At 42.7% G+C, this 13874-nt stretch overlaps 1 protein-coding gene across 16 annotated transcripts in view; it reads right to left on the minus strand.

Annotated features, from left to right (window-relative positions):
• Positions 1–13874, minus strand: part of PPP2R5C (protein phosphatase 2 regulatory subunit B'gamma) — a 169722-nt gene that overhangs the window by 104957 nt on the left and 50891 nt on the right. For 4 of the 16 annotated variants that reach the window (XM_063643876.1, XM_063643875.1, XM_063643871.1 and 1 more), the window contains exon 1: positions 1946–2229. The exons of the other annotated variants lie outside the window; for them this stretch is intronic. In XM_063643876.1, coding sequence (XP_063499946.1) covers positions 1946–1967 — 22 coding nt within the window. In that variant the 5' untranslated portion in view covers positions 1968–2229. Of the gene's footprint in view, positions 1–1945; positions 2230–13874 lie in introns of those variants that run through there. 16 annotated transcript variants of the gene reach the window in all.

A 13874-nucleotide genomic window follows, 5' to 3' on the forward strand; every position in this document is an offset into this window, starting at 1 on the left:
CAGAGGCCTCCTCTCTTGGACCACCAGAAAAACCAAAGCCATGAGGCCCTACCTTCCCCAAATTCCTTCTTAAATTTCCCTTCCTGCCCCAGAAGTTTCTGATAATCCCCTCTGCCGAAGATGACACTGAACATTTTGGTTTTCAGCAGATCTGGTTTTGACAGCTTTACCGTTCACCTACAAAAACTGAACAGGGCTAACCACACAGTGAGAGTATCTAAAATACAACAAAACTGGTTCATTCAGCTAAATGAAATGCCAACATGAAAGTTCAGTGAAACCCGAATGATGGAATCGGAGTGAGACCCTGGCTAGGAGGTGGAGTGGTGACTGACCTGCACAGTTCTGCCTGCATGCTGTGTTCTGTTGCCCTCACCGATGAGCGTGTGCACCCCAGATAGGCTGGGCAAAAGCTGGGAGCGTGCACTCCACGATAAGGACTAGGAAAGTTACCTTTTGGCCAACTCTCAAATCTTAAACCCATGATCTTGGCCTTTCAAAACTGCTCTAGCCAGTTAAGTGGCTAAAATCATAGCAGTAACTTCTAAGACACAGAAAGACAGTAATGCCCGGATTCCATTATCAGTATATGTCTCCCACTTTTAATGTTATGCCTTTACATTTTTTTAATAAGTAATACATTCATCAATACACACACACACACACACACACACACACACACACACAGTGAAAACCCTCTTATCCTATCCCTCTGCCAAAAGTATCACTTTCAGTTTCTTCTGTATCTCTTGAGTTTCATCCTGGAACCAAAACAAATTTATTCTTAGCCCAACTTCCCCTTGTGTAGTGACGAAGATGGCGCGAGATGCTGCTGCTGTGTCTTGCCTTCCACTTAACTGCTCTCTGCTGCTCTCCTTTCATCAGTCATAAAGGGATGCTACTTACTTGACATACACCCTTTTCCAGGATTTTTCTCATCACAGTGCGACAACCACCCCCAACACATAGCCCAGCAGGCTGAATCATCCCATCTTCCCAACTGCATCCCAGGACCACCAATTAGTTGATTAAACTTCAGCTAACACACTGCTTCTCCAGGGAGGCCTTGCTGGGCCCCACAGGGCCTGCTCCCTCCTCCTGAAGCCAGTGCAGACACGCACCCCCAGAACCTATAACATGACCAGTTCTTAGCACTAAGCACAGAGCCAACCACCAAGTGGGTGATTTCTAAATGTGAGTGAGTGAAATGCAGCTTCAGGTGGACATAGGGCAGAAAGTCAAAAGGAAATTTTGTTCTCTTCTGTGTTAGGTATCATGTTATCCTTCCATTTGAAATGAACTCAGACATTTTTTCGTCTTAATTTTAACCTTGTTTGGCACAACAAAGGACACAGGGTTACCAACACTTAAATTAGCAACAGCACATACGCAGAATCAAAAGCAAAGAATGAGGAAGGAAATCTTTGCAGAGCTTCATTAAAATCAGGAACATGCGCGCATAGGTTTTTTTTCACTACAATGTAAACATCACCTCAATTGTATACATCAAGAAATATTTCTTGATGCTTTCCTACTGTTTCCCCATAGACAAATGTCTACGCTAAAACAGAGCCAGTTTGCAGATGAATGCCTCTCTCCCCCACCCCGCAAGAACTTCATGATATATCATTACCAATAAAAAGAATACATCTAATTTTGTACTAAATCCTAAGAATTACTCATTAAGAATCTTTACCAATAGTAAGTTTACGTTTAGCACGAAAATACTCCTGCCAGCTATGTCTAAAATGCAGCTTGAACATGAATCTCTCGGGATGTGCAAGCTCCTAAAATCAAGTGTAAAGTCAGTCCTGGAGTCTGTTTCTTCAACAGGAGCTCTGGGGCTGTGCCACGGAACTAGTGGGCACTGTGCCTAGTGAGGCAATGTAAGGCTCAGATAAGTTAATTTCATCCATAACCACAAACCCTCAAAGTACAGCCTTACCTTCGTGACCCAGAATCTGCATCTCTTGTTTTTCTAGATGACACCATAAGATCAACTAACCTGGTTTCAGCTTCACTGCACTCTACACCACTGTAAAAAGCTGAGAGCAGAAAGTACCGTGTAGATAGATCCCTGTGATAAAGAAAGCTGCAAGAGCAGGCTCAGTGCATGCTCAGAGAGGGGTGAGCCCAGAACCGTGAGTCAGAAAACCCAAGTGCTGGTCCGGTATCTGGTCTCTGTCACCAGCTCCTTCTTGGACCTCAGGCAAGCTGGAGAACCTCTCTGCTTCGGTTTCCACCGCTGTCAAAGCAGGACTAATCATACTTGTTTACTCTCTCACAGGAAAGAGGGCGACGGTTAATGAACCCTTTTGCGAGGAGCTTTGAAGATGAAAAAGGTTCCAGGGTGCTAATGACAAACAATAACAGCCTCTCTATTCTCATTTGAGTATCTATCATGCTGTGGGGGAGAGGGTACCAAATTACTCCGAGTAAACTGGTCTTCTAGGATTCTTGTTCTTAGGACTAAACTATTTTGAAAAACCCTAGAAGAGATGAATGATGGTAATGCTTAGAATACCGGATAATACAAAAGAAATCAAACATTGGCGGCTGATGCTTTAATTTCACTGCTCTGAACTGCTCGGCCCGGGTTCTGCAGCACTGCTAGCTGGCATAAATATTTACATCGGCAGCGTGTCTTAGTTACTATGGATGCCATAGCTAAGGCTATTAGCTTGGCTGATAAGTCCCCATTTCCTGCCAAAGAACTCTTTACCAAACATGCTTCTTAAACTTTGCTTTATTTTTAATAAACATTTAAATGTCAAGTAGTGTTCAAAATCGTTTTAGGGGTTCCAAGTTTAGTTTACATTTCACTTAAAGGCTCTCCTCCTTTTTACAAATAAAGGGTGAAAAGGCTCAAATAAGCAAATGTCTCAGCCCACATGTTACACTATACAAGACTATAAGACTGAACTGGTTTTTCTAAGTTGATATTTGGTTTTACATAAACACATGTGTGCATATACACACACGGCCCACCAAAAGATATTTTTCCAGTCTATGTAGGCAGTATAATTTATGTTCATTTAATTGGATAGTAATTCCAACTCACACAAAAACGTGAAAATTCAAGATTAATATTTTGAAAGTTAACATTTAAATGATCATAAGATTTAGAAGTAAAAAAATGCAGAGTTCATACCCACTGATATTAGACTATTTGAATGAGAAAAGCCAGTCCCCAAAAGTTTACATGTCTTCAAAGGGCCAGTTTCAATACCTGATAGCCTCAGCCAGGATATAAATGAGAAAATAAGAATGGGGTTCTTAAGGGAAGGAAGTAGGGAAGAGAGGAAGGATAAGTAAAAAATTTCCCAAAATCACAACTTTAACTTTGGCTTAAATTTAAATGTTGCTTAAGAGTAGGTCATAAAAACACTTAACAACATAACGTCATTTGTGACTTTGTGTAAAAAGAAAAAGTATCTGAATTCATTAGATTCTTTTAAAAATCCCCACCCATTTAATAGTCATTTAAGTTTTCTCCTGGCAGAGCATTTCTCTTAACTAAGAATAACATAAAAGGAGAAATGTGTTCATTCTCGTTGGTGTTTTCCTCTTTGGGGGATTAGATCGGAACGCCAATCACAGCTCCTTTCTTCCAATCCCCTCTAAAATAAGTAATTTAATCAAATGCATTTTTAATGTAACTTATTTGGAGGTTCAGGAAAGTAAGGTGACTTAATCAAGAAGCTCAGTAACTAGTGACACTATTAGGCCTTAACCCTGGCTCTGATAGCGCCAGATTCCTGTATGATTTGATGTGATAATTTAGCAAGGGATGTGTGTGTGTGTGCGTGTGTGTGTGTGCGCGTGTGTGTGTGTGGTGGGGGGGTGGTGGTGGGGTCACTAAATTAATAAGACCTCAATGTTTTCAACATCTAGTAAAATACTTTTAAAAGCGTCAATGATATTCTCTAAAGGGAAACATCTCCTCAGGACCAGGTCCAAGAATTGAGAAAATTCCACATTTCCAGCAGCTTGGTGAAGCGTAAGTGACCTCTGTTCTAAAATGAGACAACATGGTTTCACTCTGGCCTGGTCATTACACCTGTAAAATTAGCCTAGAGCACCTATGCACAGGCTGTGGGGGCTGAGTGTCTGTGACAGCTCCACCTTTCACTTGCTGCTGCCTCCTAGATGCCTAGTCTGAAAGTTTAAGCCAAATACACAGAAAAACATGCGAGACCACATTAAGCATTTATGCAATGTATGTATACACAGTACAATACAGGATAATATGATGTAACACCAACTCAGAGCATTATGAACCGAGAGGGCTATCAAGATACTAAAAACGTATAAAAGGTTTTTGTTACTAAAACTGCTCTCATGTCAATTTTTTGAAGAAATGAAACAAAACAAATATTTAAGTCTTAATATCCACAGTTTGTCTGCTTTTTGTTCTGTCAAGTAAAAATGATTTTACGTTACTATTCTTATAATTTATAAGTTCCTGGAAAAAGTGGCTATTTTGGCTCATAACTCACACATCACATGGGCGCTTTTCTTCGAGACGGCTATCACACTCCAGCATGCTAGAAGGGCTTTGTGTGAACTCTGCATTTTGTCACGCAAAATTAAAAAGGAGACTGGGTGCAGTGGCTCACGCCTCTAATCCCAGCACTCTGGGAGGCCAAAGCAGGAGGATCATTTGAGCCCAGGAGTTTGAGACCAGCCTGAGCAACCCAGTGAGACCCCAGCTCTACCGAAAAAGAACGATAACAACAACAACAACAACAACAAACCGCGCTGGGTGTGGTGGTGCTTGCCTGTAGTCCCAGCTACACAGGATGCTGAGGTGGGAGGAATGCTTGAGCTGGGGGCGTTGAGGCTGCAGTGAGCTGTGATTGTGCCATTGCACTCCAGCCTGGGCAACCAAAAAACCAAACCAAAACAAACCCAAACAAAAACAAAATTAAAAACAAACCCAAACAAAAACAAAATTAAAAAGGTATACAAAAGAGTTGAGACTTAAAAACCCAGTAACTTCATGCTTCATCAAGGACATTCTTGGGTCAGCCTGGTGTGCCGCTAGCTGAACACCGCTGTCCTGCTTGATGAAACAAAGGCGCCATGTTACTTGCCATTGCCTTTGCACCACCAGGGCAAACGTCCACACAGCGAAAGAGGTAAATTAGATCTTGGTAATCTTACCAGGCGGTGATGGCCTTGCAAAGCCCCTGGAAAGCAGCTCTGTGACCCCAGGGGCCACAGGCTGCCCAGGGTAAACACTGCTCCATGCAAAGGCTTCAGAGTTCCAAGAGACCAATTATCAAATGCTACCCCACTTTGAGAAGTCTGACCAACTACATAAAGCTGGGAAAAAAAACAAAACCAACAACCCATTCCTAATTACACATGTGCAGAAACTGTCTACAAGTGTAAACACACATATACAGACACCCTCACCACCCACCTCTTCCTTGAAGCCCACCAAGAATAAGAACCAGCAACTCAGGAAGAAGTGGAGATGGTACTTTAGGGCTTGAGGGTTCTTCAGGACTTGTTCCCTAGCATGAAACATTACTGTTTTCATAAGTTATAAGTTAAAATACCATAATTAGAACACATTGCTCATGAGCAACACAACCAGCAGACAAAAATCCATGTGTATTATAACGAGGTCACATACATTGATGACCAAGAAACTGAAAAAACCTCATCACTGTTAACAGCTCAAATTCTACTGAAAACACCAAAATATCAACATTTAAAAACAATAAGATATAAGGTTATAGTTGGGACCCCACTTATTTCAAATATTATTTAATTAAAGCAACATCTGCATTTAAAAACAACTAAAGGGAAATGACATGTAAAGTCACCCTATTTGAAATTAACCACAGATATCGCTAACTTTTTTTTTTTTTTTTTGAGACAGAGTCTCACTCTGTTGCCCAGGCTGGTGTGCAGTGGCATGATCTCGGCTCACTGCAACCTCCGCCTCCCAGGTTTAAGTGATTGTCCTGCCTTAACCACGCGAGTAGCTGGGATTACAGGCACCTGCCACCATGCTGGCTAATTTTTGTATTTTTAGTAGAGATGGGGTTTTGCCATGTTGGCCAGGCTGGTCTTGAACTCCTGACCTCAGGGGATCTGCCCACCTTGGCCTCCCAAAGTGCTGGTATTACAGGTGTGAGGCACTGTGCCTGTAATACTAACTTTTAAAGATGAAATTTCTTATGAATGTGATACTAAAACTCTTTTCTTCTAAAGAGTTAAAGATGAGGAGGGGAGATGTATATAAATGCCAATTTCTTATTTTACTCTAGACTTCATGGACTGGAGCACGGCAACAGAAAGACTGAATAGGGAGCACTCGGTATACTCTAAACCGAGGCCGTGGACATGTGCTTAGGACCATCTTAGCAGGTAACTATACACAATCTATAAGCAGAGCATAGTGCAAACTCCAGAGGTACTGATGATACTAATTTCTTCCAAATGGTGAAATGCCAAGCAAACTGCAAGAGATGAAAAGGCTGGGTAAAAGAGAGAGAGACAGATGAGCTTCGAGATGAACAAATACAGATAATAAGCTGGAGAAAAAGAAAACAGATGACGGCTAAGTGGCGGGGCTCTGGAGTACCACATGCGACCCACGAAAGAGACAACCACAGACACCACGAGCATTGAGTCTCACGACACTCCAGGCGCCATTTTAAGCTCTTTACGTGCATTCACTTAACTTTGAAAAAACCCCAAAGAGGTAGGTTGTATTATTATTCCCATTTCACGTTCCATTTCTAGAAACAGTGAGTCACGTGCCCTAGACAGTTCAGCTTGCCTGGGGTGGGCGGGGTGGGGGGTAGTGGTGATCTGACCCTGGCCTGTGGCTCCAGGTCCTACCCTCAACCACAAATCACCCTAGCTCTTAAAGTGCGGAGGAAACTTTGGTTTTATCTTATCTTCCAGTGTGCCTTAAACGCAGTTACACTCCAAAAGACCAATAAAAATGCCAATAAGCATCAGAAATGGTAATGCACCCCAAAAACGCTGTTTGGTAAGATGGTGTGGCCATCTGTGCAGCTACCGTGAGTTACAACCAGAGGACCAACACTGGCTGGCAAAGACTCAAACATGAAAGGCCACTGCTCACGGCTTAGGAAACGGTAGCTAAGTTATTACATTTCCTTTGTACATTTTTTCCAAAGCAGAACCTTTTTAAATATATTTCCTTCACCAGTGAATATTGAAATGATAAGAGAGTGAAACAGCCTTATTTTTTAAAAATGTATTTCTCATCCTGGGGCAGTGACTCACGCCTGTAATCCCAGCACTTTGGGAGGTGGAACATGAGGTCAGGAGATTGAGACCATCCTGGCCAACATGGTGAAACCCTGTCTCTATTAAAATACAAAATATTAGCCGAGTGTGGTGGTGGGTGCCTGTAGTCCCAGCTACTTGAGAGGCTGAGGCAGTGGAATCACTTGAACCCAGGAGGCGGAGGTTGCAGTGGGCTGAGATTGCTCCACTGCACTCCAGCCTGGCGACAGAGCACGACTCCATCTCGAAATATGTATTTCTCTCAAACATTATGAAAAAGTTAAAATCTCCATAGAATTTCAATACTTGTATATTGTATATCCACTCACCTAGATTCAACAACTGTTCATGCTTTGACACAATTTGCTTTTTACCCACTATTCTCTTTACCATTTGAAGTTGCAGAGATCATGATCCTTCACTTATTAATACTTCATTCTGCATTCCCTAAGAATAAGTCCCTTACAAAATTTGGACACCTTTTTACGCCTAGAAAGTTCACAGTAATTCCATACATCCAACATCATTCCGCACTCCACTTTCTCCAGCTGCCTTCAAAATGTCTCTAATAGGTTTGATTTTACACTTTTTAGAACAAGGATCTGATCTAGATTCATTCACTGTACCTAACTGTTATATCTCTTTAGTCTTTTTTCTTTTTTAAACTAGAAGAGTTTTTGATTTATGTGTAATTCAAGGGTCTCAAATAAAGCCAGACTTCTACCTGCTGTGGGAGTACTGGTTTCCCCCATGCATTTTAGCCAGTGTCTTTCCAAGATGTCAGTGAGAGAAATGATTTACCCCACGTTTTGAAGTTCTCCACTTGGAGGTCCTATTTCCAGTGTGACAGGAAGCGGAAACAGCGCCTGAGCAAGGCCCAGAGTGGAGTGGGCACCTGTGTCTGCTCTTTCAACCAGCCACCTTGTGTAAAGTCTGTCACCTTTTTGGTAGTCTTACTCTTGAACTTGGGTATAACGTCTGCTCAGCAGGTTTTGTGCCTTGCAGCAAAAGCCATCTCCTATATGTTTTTCATTGAAATACGTTAACTACAGTGTATAGAGGATTGAAAGAAAAATAAAGTACAGCTTCTCATTAGCTTCTCATTCCACTGATGAGGTATTTAGCTAAGAAATACACCAGATAGGCTGGGCACGGTGGCTCACGCCTGTAATCCCAGCACTTTGGGAGGCCGAGGCGGGCGGATCACGAGGTCAGGAGATCGAGACCATCCCGGCTAACATGGTGAAACCCTGTCTCTACTAAAAATACAGAAAAAATTAGCCGGGTGTGGTGGCGGGCACCTGTAGTCCCAGCTACTCGGGAGGCTGAGCAGGAGAATGGCGTGAACCCGGGAGGCGGAGCTTGCAGTGAGCCAAGATAGCGCCACTGCAGTCCAGCCTGGGTGACAGAGCAAGACTCCATCTCAAAAAAAAAAAAAAAAAGAAATACACCAGATAGGCTGGGTGTGGTGGCTCATGCCTATGCCTATAATCCCAGCACTTTGGGAGGCCAAGGCGGGTGGATCACTTGAGGTCAGGAGTTCGAGACCAGACTGGCCATCATGGTGAAACCCTGTCTCTACTAAAAATACAAAAAATAGCCAGGTGTGGTGGTGGGCACCTGTAATCCCAGCTACTCAGGAGGCTGACACAGGAGAATTGCTTGAACCTGGGAGGTAGAGGTTGCAGTGAGCCGAGATCGCACCACTGCACCCCAGCCTGGGTGACAAAGCGAGACTCCATCTCAAAAAAAGAAATATAGTAGATGGCTATTTCCTGAGTGATCACTCAGAAATAACTTTTAATTTTTAATCCACTGACACTAACTGATGCCTCTACTCTAGGAATAATGCTCAGTGTCACCAGAGAACAAGTTCAACAGGACTGTCCTCAGGATACTCCTGATTTTGTGGAGGAGATAAGTTAACAATTACTAGCTGGCAGATTTGGTAAGTGAACTGGGACAGCAGGTAAAATTATCAACTTTCTCCCTGCACACCAAGAACATATGCATGTAAACCTTTAACAAACTCCTATTCAACCCTGAAATGAGTTTGGAACTCCAGACACTCAAATATATATAAAAATCAAGAAGTACCTATGAGGTGGGAGCTTCCACCAGCATCTCTCAACACTCTTATGTCTGCAGAGCAAAGAACATGAGCTTTACTATCAGACTGATTGAGGCTCAAATCGTGTTTCACTACATTCTCTGTGGCCCTGGGCAAGAGGCTCCCTTTTTTCTCCCAGGGGGGAGAAAAAGGCAGGGACGGTGGTGAGTGGGGGAGGATTATAATGCCTCACAGTGCTGGGCAGATTCAGAGAGAGAACAGAGGTACAGGGTTTCAGCCATGACCCAGCACACTGAAGGCACTCAATGCACGCTGCCTCTCCTCTGGGACAGCCACCAGCAGCAGCTTCGGGACCTCGTACTTGGTGCTGCCAACAGCCCTGGACTGGGCCCTCTAGGCTGGGTGACCTTGGGGAGGAGAAATGCTAGGATTGTCCTGCTCATCTGCTAGGCAGGAGTGCTGGGAGGAAGAAGTACATGAGTGTTCATAACGGCTTGTCACAATTGGCAAAGTGCTGTAGGATCCAAAAAGAAGTACCTCGTAATTTTATTTGACATGTGGAACCAGAAGTTAGGATGTATCCCAAACCACTGTGTCTTTGTGTTTCTGTCTGTTCTTTTCCTGGGTTTAAAAACACACACCCTATTCTTGACTAATAACCTTCCCTATGTTTTTCTTTCATTCCTCTGCACACATACTTTAATGAAAAAATTTTAGAAGATAGCTTTTGCTGCAAGGCAAAACCTCCTGAGCAGACATTAGACCCAAGTTGAATGGTAAGTTTTTGTTTTTGCCTCTGAGATTGAGAGCGTATGGATGAGGGAGGTGGACGAGAGTGTGTTTATGAGCATAAATGTGTGTGTGTTTAAGGAACAAAAAGGTGTACAGACTTTACATAAACATACCCATCCCTGTTTCCTCAGAGAGTTATCTGTTACTTTGGTTACCTTCCATGCCACCAGGAATACAAAAGAAACGACTTTACATATAGGATACAGGATTGGATACAGGATAGGATATGGGTAAGGTTAAGGCTGTATTTCTATAAAGTCACTTTGCAGAGAGCTACAGTTACATAGTAAATAGATGTTTGTGAAGTAAAAATCTTGAGCTGAGGCTCTGTTCAGAGAATCACTGGTTTAAGCATTTGAAGAATCTGTTTAGTCATCATTCAAGCATTTTTCCTTCCTAATTTTAGGGAATAAAGATAATAGGGGGCACCCATTCTCACTAGTACTTACTGACTTCACACCATGCAGGTGTGTTACTAATTTAGTAACCCATGTGCATCATGTATAGCTATTATTATTATTAATATAGGTTAAGTCACCAGATTTAGCACAGCAGGAAATGAAAGCCAAGGGGTTTGAGTTTTATGCTTGCTTCTTGCATGTTTTTTAATGAATTTTTATTGGAAAGGTGAAGACCTTCAACAAATTGGTGACTCAGGAAGTACCTGTGAGAAAATAAACTTTTCCATTAGACCTCCACTTCCCAAGAGAAAATGGGTTTACATCAAAAGAATGGTTTGTTCTCCAACATCCCACCAGGCTGGAGCTACTCCTGAGTCTTACAAAGTCAGACTCATTCACTGGATAAGTTTGCTAATGACTAGAACAAGATGAGAGCAGTTAGTAACATCCTTGAAGCCCAGAATAAAGGCCAGCTGGAAAAGGCTCAAAACTGTGTGCTTCCGCTCTGGCCATTACCATCTTTCCGGCTTGGCTGTCACTGCCTTAAACCTGGCTCCTGAAGTGAGCGTGCGCTGCAGGGTGGGAAGCGGGCCTGCCCACCACGCCTCACAGCATCACAGCTGGCCCAGCTTCCCAGCACAGGGAGGAGGCACTAGACTGAAGGCCTGCAGGAAACATGCTTTCCTATCCTTAACAGGCAATTCCAAAAGTCAAAGAACAGTCTAGAACGGGGTTGGTGAACTATGGCCCATGGGCCAAATCCAGCCTGTCACCTGTTTGTCAATAAAGCTTTACTGGACCACAGTTATGCCTATTCATTTACTGTCTATGGCTGCTGTCACCCACAAAGCCAAAACTACTTACAACCTGACCCTTTTCCAAAAAAGTTGAACAATTCCAGTCTAGGACTGTGCTGTCCAATATCCTAACCACAAGACAGGTGTGTCCACTTAAATTTACAATAACTACAGTTAAAAATTCACTTTCTCAGCTGTACATGTTAAGTGCTCAGCAGTTGCAGGTAACCAGGGGCTGCTGCCGAGGACAGCACAGAACATTTCCACCACAGCAGACAGTTCTCCTGGACACAGCTGAGAGTAAGGATTTATGTCACCAAGCTACATTCACAGCCATCAAGTTCCAGGTGACTCTCCTTCTACAGACAGGCCTTACACTAACTCTCAAAAATATGTCCCTTTCACACTTGAACTTACTAGGATGTGCAAATTCACCATTTTAATCTCAAACTCCAGACTACTTGGTAGACAATAATGGTCAAAGCGATCGTGACAACAAATCAGGTGATCATTTTACTTACTTACTTGGTCCCCACCCCGGTGGATGGTAAAATGGGAAAGCTGGGCCATAGCCCCTGCTCATATCCACATTAGAACCCTGCCTGGCATGTGGTATGCATCAATAAATATTTGTAAAATGATTAAGAAATGAGCCCAAGGTACAAAACTGTTATACAAAAAGAGGCTACCGAGCCAAATAAACGGTAAGGCATTGGGGAAAATACCACTATTGTAATCCTGTAGCAAAATGTTCTTCAAGCAGCCAACATTCCTATTTTGAAATGATTTTTTTTAAAAAGATCCAAAACAAAACAACACAACAGTCTGGGTTTGGATTCTGGCTCCATCACTTCCAGGCTGTGTGACCTCGGGTAAGTTATTTCTCCTTCAGTGGGAAAGACCCCTCCTCCCTAAATAAACGGGAAGGACAGCGCGTCCCCACCCCATCCCAGTGAGCAGGGTAGCCCAGGGCGCAGCCCTCTTCGGTTCCTTCTGCTCCCGACACCAGCCCCTGCTCGCCCAGGCACCCTGCTGGTGCGTTCTTGCTCTAGCCCTCTCGTGGCAGAGCTTCTATGCTGGGTCTCTCCATTCGCTCCTTTGGGACAGGGGCTGCAACTTAATCACTTTAATGACCCTCAGCACTTGGCACACAGGAGCTGCTCAATGGATGTTAAGCTAAGACTCTAAGGCCCAATAAATAAATCAAATTTTGCTAAATCTCACATTAACATGCTCGCTCAAGAAAGTCTTTATGAAGAAATAAAGCGTTCTTCAAATTTTGAAGTTAGAAATTACCCCCACTGTTTGAGTCAGAAGTTAGTCTTAGGTCTCCAAAGTTATCCCTTCTTAAAAACTCAAGTCTCTTTCAGGCTAATACACTTCACTACTTTTTCCCTCCACAATTATACAGCAAGCAACCAACCACCCACCCAACAGCAACAAATCCAAACTGGCCATAACAAGGTCTTGGAATTAAAAAAAAAAATCAATGTGGTTCAAGATACAACATGAAATGATTCTATTTGAGAATAAGTTCATAATTGAAAAACTGAGTAGTATATTAGGCATCTAATAAAAACCAGAAAACACAAACCAAAAAGATTTATGTTATTTATAAGTGGATACCTTAAAAGTATAAAAATCTACATTTTATATGCAGTCAATTTATCTTACTGCTAACTAGTTCATTTTTAAGAACTAACTTGGCCGGGTACAGCGGCCCTTACCTGTAATCTTAGCACTTTGGGAGGCCGAGGTGGGAGGATCGCTTGAGCCCAGGAGTTCGAGACCAACCAGGGCAACATGGCAAAACCTCATCTCTACAAAAAATATTAAAAAATTAGCTGGGCATGGCGGTGTGTGCCTGAAGTCTCAGCTACTCAAGAAACTGAGGTGGGAGAATCACCTGAGCTCAGGAGGTGGAGGCTGCAGTGAGCTGTGATCATACCACTGTACTCCAGCCTGGGTGACAGAGTGAGACCCTGTCTCCCAAAAAACAAACAAAAACCATCTAACTTAAATCCAAACAATTACATTTTGTTCTTGCCCATTTGGTTCTTGCAGCTAAAATACCTGAATGTTACCTGTAGGCAACCTTTGCTTTTTACTGGGTGCACTACAGAAACAATAAATTCACAGCCTGTCCTACAATTTGGTCATTGAATGCTGATTTCCACCTTCATGAAAGATGGTTCGGAGAGAAAAGCACCACCCATTTTATTCCAGTAGATTGAGCATGCATGTGCCTGGGTACACCCTAGGATCTGAAAAGTCTGGTCTGGCATTTTAGTCATAGAGATTATTAGTCACCTAGAAATCTTGCTCCCACCCTTCCTTAAAAGAGATTCTGAGAAACAGTTTTGTTGGGGCACAGCTCTGATACTATAAATTCTAAAGTAATCTGATGAAGCTTAAAATCCTTTTTCTATTTCACCCAATTATGACCAAAAAAAAAAATTCACATATCTTAAAATACCAAGAATAAGTAGGCTACTACCCTGATGCCTGTAGTTCAATATAACCGCTATTAATTAT

Source organism: Symphalangus syndactylus, chromosome 8 (genome assembly GCF_028878055.3).
Source record: "Symphalangus syndactylus isolate Jambi chromosome 8, NHGRI_mSymSyn1-v2.1_pri, whole genome shotgun sequence".
Lineage (NCBI taxonomy): Eukaryota > Metazoa > Chordata > Mammalia > Primates > Hylobatidae > Symphalangus > Symphalangus syndactylus.